General features: G+C 39.7%; 1 protein-coding gene across 2 annotated transcripts in view; it reads right to left on the reverse strand.

The window, feature by feature from the left end:
• NTRK2 (neurotrophic receptor tyrosine kinase 2) overlaps positions 1 to 16084 on the reverse strand; it is a gene marked incomplete at its 3' end in the record, with an annotated part of 314958 nt that overhangs the window by 241323 nt on the left and 57551 nt on the right. For both annotated transcript variants that reach the window (XM_079790908.1, XM_079790909.1), the window contains exons 11-13: positions 15204 to 15506; positions 7984 to 8019; positions 5019 to 5119 (exon numbers count right to left, since the gene is read on the reverse strand). In XM_079790908.1, the coding sequence (XP_079647034.1) occupies positions 5019 to 5119; positions 7984 to 8019; positions 15204 to 15506 (440 nt within the window). The remainder of the gene's footprint in view (positions 1 to 5018; positions 5120 to 7983; positions 8020 to 15203; positions 15507 to 16084) is intronic.

The raw sequence follows: 16084 nt of genomic DNA on the forward strand, positions 1-16084 counted from the left end.
GAATCTCATGATCTTCATGTGTAAAGAGGGAATATAATAATTCCACTTTACAAGTTGTAAATCCTCAGTGAGTTAATGCAGATAATGGGCTTGGAATGGTATCTATCTACAGTAGATATTAAATGAATGTCAGCTATCATTTTTACTGAGTTTATTGGGTGACATTGGTTAACTAAACCAGACAGATTTCAAGTGTACAACTCAACAAAACATCATCTCCACAGTGCATCACGTACCCATCATCCAAAGTAAAGTCTCTCTCTGTCCCCATTTATCCCCCTCTGCCCTCTTCCACCCACCCTTTGCCCCTTTCCCTCTGGTTATCACCATACTGTTGTCTGTGCCTCTGTGGTTTATACATAGTTTTGTTTGTTTGTTTTGTTTGTTTGTTTGTTTGTTTTTGCTTAATCCCTTCACCTTTTTTCTTACCCAGCTTCCTATGTCAGCTATCATGATGATCATAATAATGATAAAATAGATTTAGGAAAAAATTAATAAGCAGCCCAAGATCACACCTTCGAAGCTTGGGATTTGAACGAAAGTCTGCTTAAGTATAAACCCTATAATTTACCCACTACATTACCTCTCCTAAGCATGTGGCTGGAAGGGAAGACAGGATAATAAAAACACATGGCTAATCCTCCACAACACCTTCTCTGGTGTCATATGGGGACAGCATTAAATAAGTCACAAAGCACAGAGAAAAGCACATGCCAAGCACTTGGCAAAGGCGTGATAATTCTCTTCTCTGGTACTTGAGCTGTGAGTGGCTCTCTCACAAAAAGCTTTTGCAAGTGTCTAAATATACACTAAACTCTCTCCACAGTCTATATACAAACAACATGGTAATGATTCCTAAAAAGCTAGCTTTGGATCAACTTGTTCTAACCAAGATCATTTCCCTCGATTTGCCTAATTAGTTTGGACTTGTTTGTTTTTGTTTTGTTTTTTAATCTTTATTTCTAACATTTTCATGGGAAAGAGATCATGGTATTTTAGCTCTAGGTTTCTCCACCTTATTAATATTTCCAGACTTCTGTGGGTAGAAGGAGAATACCTAAAGAAACAAATTCAAACTCTATTTTACTGATAAGGAACCTGGGATGGAGAAAGGTTGGAGGACTTAGCCCTGAGTCCCAGGACCTCTCTGAAGTCCCACAGTAGTCTCTTATCACTCTGGAAAGTACTTGAGTGGCATTCAGGAGATCTGAGTCCTTATGTTTGCAGAACACTTTGCTTTTACCTGTAAGAACTAGATCAGAGCCTTCACTTCCCCAAGTCTCTATTTCCTCATTTGTCCATGTGAATAAGAATATCTGCACTGCCTTCTCTGCATTATTAAAGAACACTTAATTCAACCTGCAGAGAAGGGGTATTACTGCTGAAAAGCAATTAATGATCTGCCAACAAATACTTAGACCTATTAAAGCAGCTTTTAAATGTAAAGAATACTTTAATAAACAAAGCTTCTCTTGAAAATGAGAAGAATCATTTCCTCAAAAATCCTCTCTAATAAAAGAGAAACATGCAAGTTGACCATACCTTAGCTACACCCACAAGCCATGCCCACCAGCCAATCAGGGCGAGTATGCAAATTAACCCAACCAAGATGGCAGTTAATTTGCATATCCAGGCCAGAGCGAAGACTGAAGACAGCGTAGAATGGTTGGTTGAGTTTTGTGGTTTGGTTGGCTGGCTGGTTGGTTCATTTTTACCTGAGGATATCTCTTAGCATAAAACAAGGAGTTGCCCTCCTCTGGAAATCCAGCAAGTTTTGTGGGACCTCTTGGAACAGAAAGGTGAGTGTTTGGGGCTGTCTTCCAAGTGCTCTGAAAACTTTAACTTTTGCATCACCTCGTGGCTGTGAAACTTCTTTTAATTGAGTAATCCCCCCCCACCCCTGTGATCACGGACTATATATATATATATATATATATATATATATATATATATATATATATATATGGTCTGTGATCTGGAAAGCAAGATCAGTTAAAATAATCTGTGTTAAGTCTCTACATTTATGACTCTACCTGAGGCCCCTGGAAATATGTGTGAGGGGTATAAGACAATATTTTTAGAATTTTTAGAATTTAAAAGAAAATTTAAAAATTATGTGTATTTTATATATAAAATATCTGATCCATGCATAATTTTTAAATTTTCTTTTAAATTCTAAAAATATTTTCTTATACCCCTCATACATATTTCCAGGGGCCTCAGGTAGAGTCATAAATGTAGAGACTTAACACAGATTATTTTAACTGATCTTGCTTTCCAGTGACCCTCCTGTAGACAGTTCAAACATCACTAAGATATGCCAGTGAGGAGCTTAAATTTATCATTTGGATTCAAAAGAGAAAACTGCAGTTGACATAATTTTTAGTAACTGGAATACCTACACACCTGTGGGATTAACACATACTCTCAAATTCCTATGGACACAAAAACATTTTCTCAAATTAAAAACATTAAGTGGTTGGGAGTTAGAATAAAAACTGAAATGATTGCACAAGGCAGAAGGTAAAAGCATTCTACAGTTGACTGATCACAGCATTTGTCCTGCTGTTTCAATGTAATGCATAGAATCATCAGTGGAAATATGTGTGTGTGTGTGTGTGTGTGTGTGTGTGTGTGTGTGTGTGTCTCCATAGACTGGATGTGCATATTTTGAGCCTCCCATTCTCTTTGCCATAGCCCTGGTTTAAATACACATCACATCTTTCTATTACTGTACCAGACCCCTAACTTATCACCCCACTTCCAATCTCTCTGTTTGGCAACCCAGTCTATAGAATTCATATGAATCTAATCAGCCTGATTTTCATTGAGTACCTCCTTGATACCAGGAATTATTCTAGCGACTAGGGATACAGCTATGAAAAATACTGACCAGGTTGCCTACTGCGAATCTTACTAAAGAATCTAGGGGAAGGAAAAAGACATTAAACAAGCAAACAAATAAGCAAGCAAGGTAATTACAGACAATAATAACTACATAGGGAAATGGCTGCCTGCTGGCCATCCTACATAAAGCCATGTGGTGACTTTTGGGAAATGCATGCTTTATAGAGGGAACAGCAAATGTTAAGGCTGTGAGACAAGAGCAACCCTGGAGCATGCAAGAGATTATTTTTAAAAGACAGGTGGTGCCCAGCTGGTGTTGCTCAATGGCTGAGCGTCGACCCATGAACCAGGAGGTCACGGTTCAAGTCCTGGTCAGGGCATATGCCTGGGTTGTGGGCTAGATCCCCAGTGTGGAGTGTGCAGAAAGCAGCTTATCAATGATTCTCTCTCATCATTGATGTTTCTATTTCTCTCTCCTCTACCTTCCTCTCTGAAATCCATAAAAAAAAAATTTTTTTAAAGGCAGATAGTAAGCAGTGAGGAGATGTGGGAGATGAAGTCAGAAAGACAGAGACCAGCAAGGTAGGTAGAGGCCATGTTAGCCACTGTGAGGATTTGGGCTTTTATAATGTAAGTTTTTTTACAATGTATTGGGAAGACTCTGAGAATGATAATAAAAGAGTAATCTGATTTTTACTTTTCAAAGGTCACTTGTGTTGCTGTGTGGAGGCAGGAAGATGACAAGAGTGGGAGCGTAGGAAAGGTAGAAGGCGTGGCAGTCACCCAGGAATGAGCAATGGTGGCAAACTCTCTCTGTAAAGGGTCAAACAGTAAATATTTCCAGCTTTGCACACCTACAACTACACCTGGCATTCTAGCACAGCACAAAAGTGGCCACAGACAACATGCAAATGGACATGACTACTTTCCAAGCAAACTTTATTTATGAACAGATATTTGAATTTCATAAAATTTTCATGTTACAAATCATCCTTCTTTTGATTTTTTTCAAACCACTTAAAAATGTAGAAATTATTCTTAGCCTGCAGACCTCACAGAAACAGGTCCTGAGCCAGAAGCTGGCCTGCAGGCCTTGGTTTGCCACCTCTCTCCTTCCCCTCTCCCCCGGACGTGGGGAAATATTTGGAGTTTATAAGGATGCAGAGTTCACTGGACATGCAACTGGGTTCACACAAGTGAAGAAAAGGGAAAAATGGAGGAAATTTGCTGGGTTTTTACCTGAGCAGCTGACAGATCACCCCAGCCCAGAACCCTGGAGCCCTGTGATCTTGGGGCTCTCACAATCCCCTTTCATTGCCTCCTCACTGTGCAATAAATCTAACCACCTGGCACTGTGTTTCAAATCCTCATCACCTGGCACAGCCAACTTCTCCAACCTTGCCTCCAACTGCCACCCTTCACCTGCCTTACCTTCCAATCACCACTGTTTTCCAGTCTGCAGGCTCCTGTTCACACCCCCAAATCCCTTCCCTTCTGTTCCTCTATGTCCAAATCCCAAGCATCCTGCACCAGCCATGAAGAACGCCACCTGTCCTCAAAGACTCCTGGCTCTCCCCGCAGGAAGGAAGAGTGCCAGCCCCACTACTGCTATTTCTCGCACCACATAGCTCCACCTCTATCTGTGTGAGGCACTATGATTCACATCTCAAGCCCCTGACTGAACTTTAAGCTCAAAAACAAACAAACAAAAAAAAAAACGGACCACATATATATCCTTACATGTGGTAGGCACTGAAACTTATTAAAATATTTAAGAAGATCAGTGTGGAGGTGTGGAAGACAGAAATAATTATATATGTGCCTGTACGAGAAAGCTGCTTTCTTGCTCTTCTAATAATAACTTCTTAAAGGACAGATATTTAAAACAGGAACCACTAGCAATAAGTCAGAGGCTACCTTTATCACGTCTCTTAAACCTTTCTATTAATCCCTCCAGTAGTCAATGCCCTGTTTACATCTGAGCAATAAAAAGGTCTTGTTGAAAGATTTGCCTTGAGGCAGCTCCAAAAGTCTTCTTTTGGTTGATGTATTTCATTTTAGACAAACATTTTTAAAACATTCAAAATAAAGACAATATGCTAGCTACCTCCAACAGTAAGCATCCAAAATGCTCAGAACCAGCCTAGGAAACAACTATCTATCCCACTCACCGAGAGAGGCTCCCGCCCGGCTTTGTCAGCAACATCTGTGGAAGGAATGTCGTTACTTCTGTTCGTGGTGTCCCCGATGTCGTTCGCTGCAGTCCCAAAATCTTAAATTGGAGAAAAGGGAAAGAGACAGAATAGTGAAGTTGTCATTAAGCTATCAACAAACACGAAGCCACAGTATGACCTGAAACAAAGCCAGACAGATCACAAGATTCCAAACCACTGACAGCCTGGCTGGGGAAGAACAGGACCCGACGGCTGGGTTAAACCCATTGCAGCACTGGGACTGCGCACTGCCAACTTCATCCTCAACCCAGATCTCTGCATCCTTGTTTTGGTGGTCAAATTCTAAACCTTGTGTAGGGTGTTTCTTTGCATGTAAGACTATATGCCTTTTCTGATGAAGCACTTGGCAAAAATACAAAAGAGAATCAATCATCTATGAGTCACAGATTTATAGACCTGGAAGAGTCTTTAAAGACCGAGTCTAACCATCAGTTTTGCAAATGAAAAATGTTCATTAACTAGTCTAAGGTCAACTGGCAAGAAGGTGGCAGAGCCTAGACCTGAACCAGACTGGAAATCAGCAGCACGGATGCCAAGGCAGATGCATCCTATTTGGGTAAGAAGCAGCTACTAGAGATGAAATGTGGGAGCAAACTGATAGGGAACTTGGGTACACACATTAACTTTTTTGAAGAGTTATGAACAATTAATATTTCTTTTTCAGAATTAATAGACAGGGAGCTGTGCCAACATAATCTTTAGAATTGTAAGGATGCATTCTCACATCAACCTGTCTCAGAAGTAGTTGCCATCTTCTGAATCAATTTTAGAAAATTAATGACTGATTTTTTTGTATCAGTCAAAGTTTTTTTATTAGCAATATTGCATATAAAAGTCAGAAAATTTAGTAAACATAATGCAGACAATGTTCTGTATAAATACTTTGTATTTTTTTCCTAAATAGATATAGTGCCTTCAATTTGCATCCTGAATAAACAAACTCATTAAGTCAGCCCCAGCTAAACTCTCTTGGTAGAATTTTTATGCAAGCCTTGGGGTAACCAATTTAAATTATATTTTTATTAGCAGTGTTCCTTTGAATTTGAATGCAAGTAACAGAAAAAGCATCTATTTTCTATCTGTCTGCTGTTTTGTTTTTGACTGCAAAACTATATGCTCACCATTTCCATTTTAAATGTATTAAAATTTAATTTCAATCATTAAGGGATATCATTTACTTGCTTATTTTTACCTCTTCATATCATACCCAGCCACTCATGGCAAAATTAAATCATTAAAGTATCTATAGTTTAATATCATGGCATTGTGATCCAAAGACAAAGTGCTATCTGAGGCCAATGGAAAGATGACATTAATTCTTGAAATTACTGTGAAGGAGTCCAAAGCATAATTTTAAAATGTTAAATCACAATGAAAACATATTTCTCTGTGATACAATTTGAGATACTCTTCCTTTAAACCATATTAAGATAAATAAAAACAAAAATAAACAAATCATATGCACAAAATCATACAAAACAGAGCATGATGGAATTGTAGTTTAACATGTATAAAGCAGGTAAAGAAAATATAATCTCCTAGTTAAAATTAGCTTAGAGAATCATTTCTAGAAAAAAACAATATTTTTATATTTTTACATTCAGTGTGTATGTAAAAATATAAAATTAAAGAAAAATATTTTATGAAATAAATGTATAAATATAATATTTTAATAAATCTAACTTTGAATCAATCTCAAACTTCAAACCAAGTCTTAAAATTCAGCCTGCACTTTCCCAAACAGAGGCCTCCTGGCCATGAAGGTGGTTTGAAAATCTGTGAAAGATGGATTTTCACACCTAGCAAAACATCCCTGGCATTTGACTAAAATGGTAAAGTACAGATGAGATGTGTGGTTAAAAGTTAATATAAAGTACCTTTAGGTTTCCCCCTCCCACATTCCTAAAAGAACCCCATTTTATTCAAGGGGTTCAAGCACATCCTTCAGGGAAACTAATCTAAACTCCAGGTTCTAGTTAGTCAAGGGGTAATCCATCCTGCTTATCAGTCACGGAGGCAAAAATGGTTCATGACCCAACTGGGTCTTGAATCCAATACAAGGAGGATCAGATGGAGGTTTCTGGAAAAATTACCTTTCTTCTGGAACCCTTTCAGAAACTCTTCCTTTTCTCAAATCAATGTGAACAACCGTAGCCCCTTTGTTGGCCTCAGCTAATAACGCATGGGGCGGCATTGGTGAAGGCAGAACAATGGGCAGAGGAGGGTAGAGATGAAAAAAACTTGGGTCCCTGATGACATGATTAAGCTGCTGGTTTAATCAACCCTAAAATACTTTTGAGGAGCCTGTCTGTGAGCCAAACTTCCTTATTATATAAGAAACGTAATTTTGAATTGGGTTTACTGTCATAACTAGAAACCGATACACCACCGTTTTCTTGGTAGCCATGGCTTTTAAACAGGCAATTAGTTCCCAATTATGGAAACAAATTGTTGTAACAGAATGGATTTACTACTTCCAAGAACAGAGCATGAGACAGAAATGCTATTTACAGGCACTGTAAATATCAAGGGAAAATGGTCATCAATATTAAATGATTTTGCCTGGCCAGAATGGCTCATTTGGTTTAGTGTTGTCCTGTGCACCAAAGAGTTGTCGGTTCGATTCCTGGTCAAGGCAAATGCCTGAGTTGCAGGTTTAATCCTACACATACAAGAAGCAACGATCAATGTTTCACTCTCTCTCTCCCTTCCTCTCTAAGCATGTCCTTGGGTGAGGATAAATATATATAGAGAGAACCATTTTTTTAGAAGTATTATTTTGGTCTATGTGTTACCTGAAATTTGTATTTAACTGCACTTAAAGGTGTTCTGTTAGCTGATTTATTTCATGCTAGACAAACATTTTGAAAAAAATACAAAATAAAGACAATGTGATAGCTACCTTCATAAATTACATCGGGATAATTTGGGTCTGCACCTAAAAAGCAAAACAAAGCAAAAAATTGTAAGTATGCATTTAGAGTTTAAAAATACTAACTTATTCCCACTAAAATGAGCCAAATATTTATTGAAGATTTTATGACTGAATAAATTGTTTTTATAGGACAGGTAAATAAAATCTGAAATTCTGTTTACTTTATGTTAACTCTGTTCCCCTCCCGAGGCCCACAACCTCCACCCCTCTAAAAAAGAAAAAAAAAAATCAAGAAAAATCACAAATTACTTTAGCTGGAAAAACTCTGAGAGTCTGACAATCCGATCTTCAAACCCAGCCTTCCAGATCATTACAAGCATGTTTGGAGGAGGATAGCACCTATTTTATTTAACAACTCATTAATTTGATTTATATATTTTAAGTATTTGGATATACGTATGAGAACCTCCTTTTGTGCTAGGGTGACCCACCATCCCAGATTGCCAGAGACTAAGGGGAATCCTGAGACATTGGACTTGAAGTTTTAAAACTGAGACATTTGACTTGAAGTTTCCAGGCAAATCCTTGCCGTTTGTCCAGGAATGAGGGCTTTCCCTGGGCATAGGGCTGTTAGTGCTAAAACTGGGATTACTGGTCACCCTGATCTGTTCTCATGCCCTCAGAGACACCACACCCAGTCACCACCCACTTTTACAGGTATAATTCCATAAGAAAGTCATTGAAGATGACTTTGAGGATTTGAAGCAGATTTATCTAAGCCGCACATTGGCAGGGCCTCGATCGAAATGACGGAGAGGTGCCATCAGCCACATCACAGAAAGGGAGCACCCAAACACATTCCTCACACAAAGCTCCCCGGAAAATCCAAAACATTGAATTAATCCAATGTAGCAATGTCAGGTACAGAAAAGTGGGATTTGGGGGTGGGACCAAAAGTACACAAGTTAGCCTATAATCTGTAACACAGGCTATTGTCCAGATTTCTGACGCCTATCGCTGCGTGCCTTTCCCACCAAGTTTAACCGCAAAGCCATTGGGTGACGTCTAAAATTTCTGGAAAGCACAATTTCCCACTTCATCTTCCCAGATGTATGAGATGTACTATCACTAAATTTAAATTTAGTGCAAGATTATGAAACTCACAGAAAGACAATATGGGAGGAACAAAGATGGATTTTTTTGTTGTTGTTGCTTTATTTTCCCTCCCTAGCATACTGTACTACGTCTGATGAGGGCCTACTTGTCACAATAAAGAAATGCCTCTCCAGGTACAAAGGTTTGGGAAGCCTGGCACGTGGAGGGTGCCCAGACCTAGCATTTATGCAGAAGAAGGGTCACATTACTCCAGCTGACCCCAGCTCACCAAGGATCGGATTTTGCTTCTGGCAACTGCTTAGTCAAGCGAACCTCCCAGGATGTTTACATTCCCATTGTGAGGTGGTTATTAACATCATTTTAAATGCAGACACAGGAAGCAATCACCACTTTCCTCTTTGACTTCTGGCAATGGTCAAATTCTGAAAATATCCTGCCATTTTTAAGTCTAATTTCTACCTGGTTTCTTTTATTTAGTTTCAATATGTCCGTCATATATTGCTATATGCTAATGGTAGAAACCCCGGTTGGTGATATTCAGGACTGAAAGGTGACTTAGGCAAGGCAACGGCTAGCTCTGAGGGGAAAAGCCAACAGAAAGAGAATGAATGAAAAATGAATGAGCAACACTGGACTTGAGTTTTGCACCTGCAGTGGGGATTTGAGAAGGGTTAGGCTTCCTTGAATCCTATCCTAGTAGCTCTCATTGCATAAGAAGTCTCAAATCTAGGCAGCAGGAGGTGGCATCTAGCCGGAAAGCTTCATGTTGGGAATCTCTGGAATAGAATATGGGAATCTAGGAACTCCATTCCATCCCACTGGCATTCCAAACAAGCTGCAGACCACATTCTCCCTCCACAGATCACTCACAGGCAGAAGCGCCAAGCAGGAATGTTTGCCTGTCTGATGTTCAAGTTCTACTTTCTGAAGGATTTGTTGAGCGTCCCTCCTACACTCACTTGCACTTAGGTTCTGACCTAAGGCATGTTGCCTAGAACTACAGGAGGAAGACTAACAGGGCCGGAGTTCAGCCTGAAGCACTCCTGGGAAAAGAACAATGGAGACTGTATCACAGTCGCACATGCACTCCCAACAAGCTCTGTATTAAACCTGCAATGTCTGCACCCCCAAGAGAAGACCTGTGGGGCATTTAGGCTTCTAAACATGGTCCATAAAATCACCTTCCCACCCCCAAAATGATATCAAACCAGAGCACCTCATCATCCTCTTAATTTGATGCTAAATGACTTTAATGAGGATTTTTTAATTTCCATCTTCTAATCTCAGTTATTGCTCATGAGTAAATCTTATAAGTTTATGTAAATCTTCATGAGTAAATCTTTATGACTTTTAACTGTAAGACTGTACAGTTAAAGGAAAAAAAAAACATTGGTAGGAATAAACAATTTGTGGGAAGATAGGTAGCCTGACAGTGGGGTTCCCTTTCCATTCTGTTGCAAAGATAAAAATAATGGTGGAGGCCAGAAAACACATCTGTTTCCCTCCTTTAAGCTTTTAGTCTCTCTCCAATGCCCTAAAAAAAAAATAAGAGAGAAAGAAAAAGAAAAGACTTTTCTTTCAATTCTATTTTGAGATTCTCTTTAGTGTGATCTTGCAAAGTATTTCAAAGAATTCCATATGATAAAGCCATAGCAAAAGGCCTGGTCTTTTCAAATGAACTGGCCTTTGTCAACAGTGTTTTCTAGCTCATAGTGGTTTGCCTTTTGATTCCAGATCCCTTTCCTCTCCCCTTTCTGAATGGCAGGCTGACCTCAGGGCCCAAAAATATTGGGGGTTCAGATGTCTGAGTTTCATTTCTGAGTGAGCCATGAATGTAGGCAGCATGGGGAGTGAGTCTGCTCACTTTTCCTGTACAAAGCGGTCTTCCCCATGACAGGAGCGGATAATAGCATTGGCTCTGGCAAGTCCTTGGGAGTTTCGGGAAGCATAATTAATTAACATTAGTACTCTCGAGACATAAAGAGCTATTTAAGTATAAATCTTAATTATCATGATTAGTATGGGTTTATGGCCGAACCAGTCTTCACAGTTATTTAAGGCAGAAAGGCAGGTAGAACTTTCCTTTCACTCCCAGGACAAGAAATGGGAACTGACAAATGGCCTGGGGGGCAAGTGATGGGGGCGGGAGGGTATTTTCTCAATGCTATACATTTGGAGGAATTTCCTTTCTCTACATTCTTCGGCCTAAGTACACCAGATCTAAATCTGCCAGTTTGAGGGTAATTCTAAGTGCTCTAGTTCATCCAGATGTCATGAATTTCTTGGTAAAACAGCACAAAGAAGCTGTGGGGAAAACTCTTTCAGTATTTATAGTTGGTTCCTGATGCAAATTTTGCATAGGAGACAACAGCTCCTGAATTAGGAAGCATAAGTCACTAACTCCCACTGCGTGTGTGAATGAGCATTCTTGAGCTGTGACATTCTTCCTGAATGAGTGGGCCATGGAGACTCTCTTTATGTACTGCCTAAAGAATGGGAAGCTTCAAACCAAGGTATTTTATTGACTAGTTCCCTGGTTAGGTTTGTTCCAAGTCTAAATGTTTAGTCACTCCGGTAATGATTTCCATAGAAAAAAATGTACTCTTAAACAATCAACTCACGTTCATAGAGCTATCTGACCTTGGAAAGGTGTGCTGATTTGAAGATACTAGCAAAGTCTCCAGGATTCTCCCTCATGACACTCACAAGCATCATGCCATTAATTTTTGTTTAAAATTCTACTTAAAAGACACCCTCACCACTTCTAACCTCCACGCAGCCTACACACACACTTTCATGTCATGAAGAGGATTTTTCTATATGTGGGATTGAATTCCAATGACAGCCACAGAGTGGATCAATTTCACCTCAGACAGGCTTATTTTTGGCCCGTAAGCTAAACAGGATCCAGCAGAATCTTTGGAGAATTCTCAGATAGCCCCATGCTTTCTACGTGTATCCCTGCACTGCTCTTTCTACTTTTTAATTCACTCTCCCAAGCCTCCGTAAGCCATGCATTAAATTCATCCTACTTCTTGCCAAACCCAATTAAAATGCATCTCAGTTCAACAATTATTCTATATTTTATCATTATTACTATTGATATCCAAGAGGAGTCAGTGTGGATGCCTGACCAGTGGCTTCCCCCGTGTTCTATGGGGCACCATATCCAGTATTTCCATGTCACTCGAAAGTCAAGGCCATCAGGAATGTAACTACTTCCAACCAGTCTGTTCTCTTCCATGCTCACAGCTCACCCATTTCTGTTTTAGGGACTTTTTGTTTTTACTTCTGTTTTAATTTCTTCCAACACGCTTCATCCTCTAGCTCCAAATAGAGAATGAGTTCCTAAGGCAGGTGGACCATCCCATGAAAATCTCGGTTCTGAGCTGAAGAGGAACACGCACTGAGGACAGCAGCACTGTCATGTTAATTCTCCTGGCTCTGTGTGGTCATGCAAACCCACTCCACTATGATCCCAGGTTGCCTGCTTCCTTGTAAGCCAGGAAACTCACAATGTTTAAAAGGAGGGATCTCATCAAAACAACTGAGAAAATATAGCTAAAACATTTTATCAGAAATATTTATAAAAGCTAAACTTCATCAGTTACTATATGACGACAGCAGAAATACGGAACACATATAAACTCAAACTTGACCTGTTGTCCTTAACTTGGAATGTACCTTTTAGACCAGCAGGGAAATGAATTGCATATATTTGCTATTTATTTTTCTTTCATTTTAAATGGGGAGGACAGGGAAAGGAATCCATTCTATGCAAAGCCATTATCTGTATGCTCTGGCTCTGGCTACAAATCTTGTAAGTACCCACAAAGATGCTATCACACAAGCCAAGTGAGGTCAAGCTATAATTGGTCACACTGGTGTATGGCCCACGAGGGCCATTTATATCCACTGTCACTCTGGGCCAAGTCTCTTACATTTCCACTTTCATTTATTACTCCTTGAGAGCTGGTCCTTGAGTAAATACTTAAAGAGAAAAAAAACAAAATCAGTCTTTTCTAAAGCAGATATTTACATTTTAAAGACATTTATAATATTGTGCTTAATTTTTATTTTAATAAATAAATGGTTATTTATTTTAAAAAGGATATTTTAGAGACTCCAAGCTATTCTTGTGCCAGAAAACAATTCTCCTATCTCTAGCTGAGTTAAAACAAACAGAAATAATTGATAAAAATGAGGCCACATGGATAAGAGGAGGTAAGCTCTACCAAACACTGGCACCATACAGAAGCGTTCAAAACAAAATACATCAAAATCCCACCTAAAATAGAAGCTACTGGCTTTACATGGACAGAACTGTGCATACATCAAAGCACACAGGCCACTTCTAAAACTTTTAAATGCCTGACCTTCACCCTGCACAAATTCACCTCCAACAGTTTCAAAAAGCAGTTGGCAAAATTCAAATAAAGTCTGCAGTTTAGTTAACAGTAATATACCAATGTCAGCTTCTTCATTTTAGCAGATGTATTGCAGTGCTGCAAGATGTCAACGATAGTAAAAACTGGGTACAAGGTAGCTGGGAACTCTCTCTACTGTAAGCAACTTTTCTGTAAATCTAAAATTATTCACAAATAAAAAGTTTACTTAAGAACAAACCAAAAGCAGTTGTCCCAAAGCAGAGTCCCTGAGTTAACCTATGAAGCTGTAGTCCTTGTAACATACAAGAAAAAAACACACAGTAATCTAGAGATTTACTACAGCAAATGTAGCCAAACAGCTAAACTCAATTAAGAGGAAGAATTAATGGGAATGGCCGCTGCCAGGGCTGTCTGGGTAAGGCATCCAAACATTGTGTGTTTTATACACTTCTGAAAGGATATTTGTAAATCAAACTTATAGAATTCAAATCACAGTTTGAACACTAAGGAAACTTGTGAATTACATAGCTGTGTAATAAATTCCAGGATGGGAACACTTATTTTGATTAAGAATTATGACATTCTCATTTACTGTTTGCTGAAGGTGGCTTCGCATGCACCACCTTTGTCCATGGGGCTGCCCTGCGAGCCACAGGAGTTTATGCTTCCCAAGCAGCCCCTATCTCATGGGCCTCCACGTTTCTATTTTCCCTTCCTTCTGCCAAGCCATCTTTGTTGGCTTTGATTAACTCAGAGCTATTATGGTGAGGAATTCAACTCATGTACAGGTCCCAATATCCAAACACAAGCCTCAGCCTCCACAACAGCAACAGGTCTCTGGGCAACAACACCAAGCAAGCAAGAATACTCCTCTGAACCACAGGATCTGAAGCAGGTAAAGGCATGACAACTATCCTTGCTGTTATCGGGGCTCACGCTAAAATCCTGCTGCTGGCCCCAGAACAGATTCCTGATGCCAGCCACCCTTTTCCCAACCCAAGCCACTGGTCAGACAGAAACTATCACCAGTCCTAGAAAAACAATACAGGACCTGATCAAAAGGAGGCCTCAACTCAGTCAGTCCAGGTAAGCAAAACATGCCCAGGCACTGGTTTCTCATCCATGGATCAGAAAGTGGGATCCTGAGTTCCAAATGGATAAGGGGCTAGAAAATACATCTTAATTTGTTCAGGAGCCAACCAAACACGTTCCTTCTGCTCATGGTTTTGCCACTGTCACTACAAAATCTCATTAAACAGTTGGGATAAAAATAATGTGTATATCAGATCATTGTTCAAACTTATTCAACCCCACCATCACCTTCTTGATAGAAATAGGAGTCCCTACCCCTGGATTGGCTTTGGCCCTGGGACTTGCTTTGACCAAGGGCATATAGACTGAAGAGACCATGTGCCAGTTCTGAACATGTGCTAGGCCTTAAGAAGCCTTGCACATTTCTAGTTGTCTTGTTGTCTTTTTGAACTCTATACTCACCATAGGAAGCAGGTCTCCTGTGTAGGTATTGCTGTTTCACCCTGCACCCCCGAATAAAGACCCACAGGACAAAGCTGTGGGTCTTTTACAGACCCATGAGAATGACCAGGTATTTCAAAATAATGAGACTAAATAATGATGTTGTAAGCCACTGGGTTGAGGGAGGGGGTTGTTGTTGTACATGATTTTGTCCATAGTTGAATGGTAGACCCTATCCTCTCTCCAGATGCCAAAGCATCAAGTACTTACCGTCATCACCAGGCCAGCCCATGAAGTGAGCAGAAATCTGTTTCTCATCCTTCCCATACTCATTCTTGGCAACTAATTTGTAGTCCCCATTGTTCATGTGAGTGGGATTATCCAGCTGGAGGCAGCCGTGGTACTCCGTGTGATTGGTAACATGGATTTTAGTACAGATGTATTTGGACTCATTCAGTATTGCCCGGTTATAGAACCACTGAAGCGCTGGTTTGGGGTTGCCTTTCACAGTGAATGGAATGCACCAGTGGTGGTCTGAGGTTGGAGATTCGAGAAATGTGATAGTTGGAGCAACTAAATTGAAAAAGAGAGAGTTAATAGCATCAGAAAGCTCACATTTTTCCCCGCTCCAGATTTCTGTGTCATCAATAGGGGATTTTATTCAACCATTGTTTGGTTTAAGAAGACATATGCAACCCTGGAATCCATCAATATTTTGTACCCTTATCAAGGTTGATTTAACTCCCTACAGAGAGCTTCAGAGAGATTCCTGCCCCTGCTCAGCTGAAGACCCCATGCATCACAGTCGTTTTCACATCTATTCAGTGTGGGAACCCACTCTGAACAGATCCTAGAGATTTCTGACTGGGGAAAGGGTTCAACTGAAGTTGACTTGGGTTTGTGTGCCTTGATGTTATATAGATTGATCATCAAAACATTGAAGGTCACTATTGCAGTACTTCATTAAATAATATTTTTTTAAAAAGACTGGAAATCTTGCCTACAGTCCTAATCTCACCTAAATTATTTAAAACAGATCAATGCTGCATATGTTCCTATTGATGCTGATTGATTTCACTGATTGTCAATAGTAAATGCTCTTTAAAAGCATCACATTTACTTATAATACAGTTGGGGTTTGGGGGGCTATG

The sequence above is a fragment of the Cnephaeus nilssonii genome, assembly GCF_951640355.1.
Source record: "Cnephaeus nilssonii genome assembly, chromosome: 14".
NCBI classification, from domain to species: Eukaryota; Metazoa; Chordata; class Mammalia; order Chiroptera; family Vespertilionidae; genus Cnephaeus; species Cnephaeus nilssonii.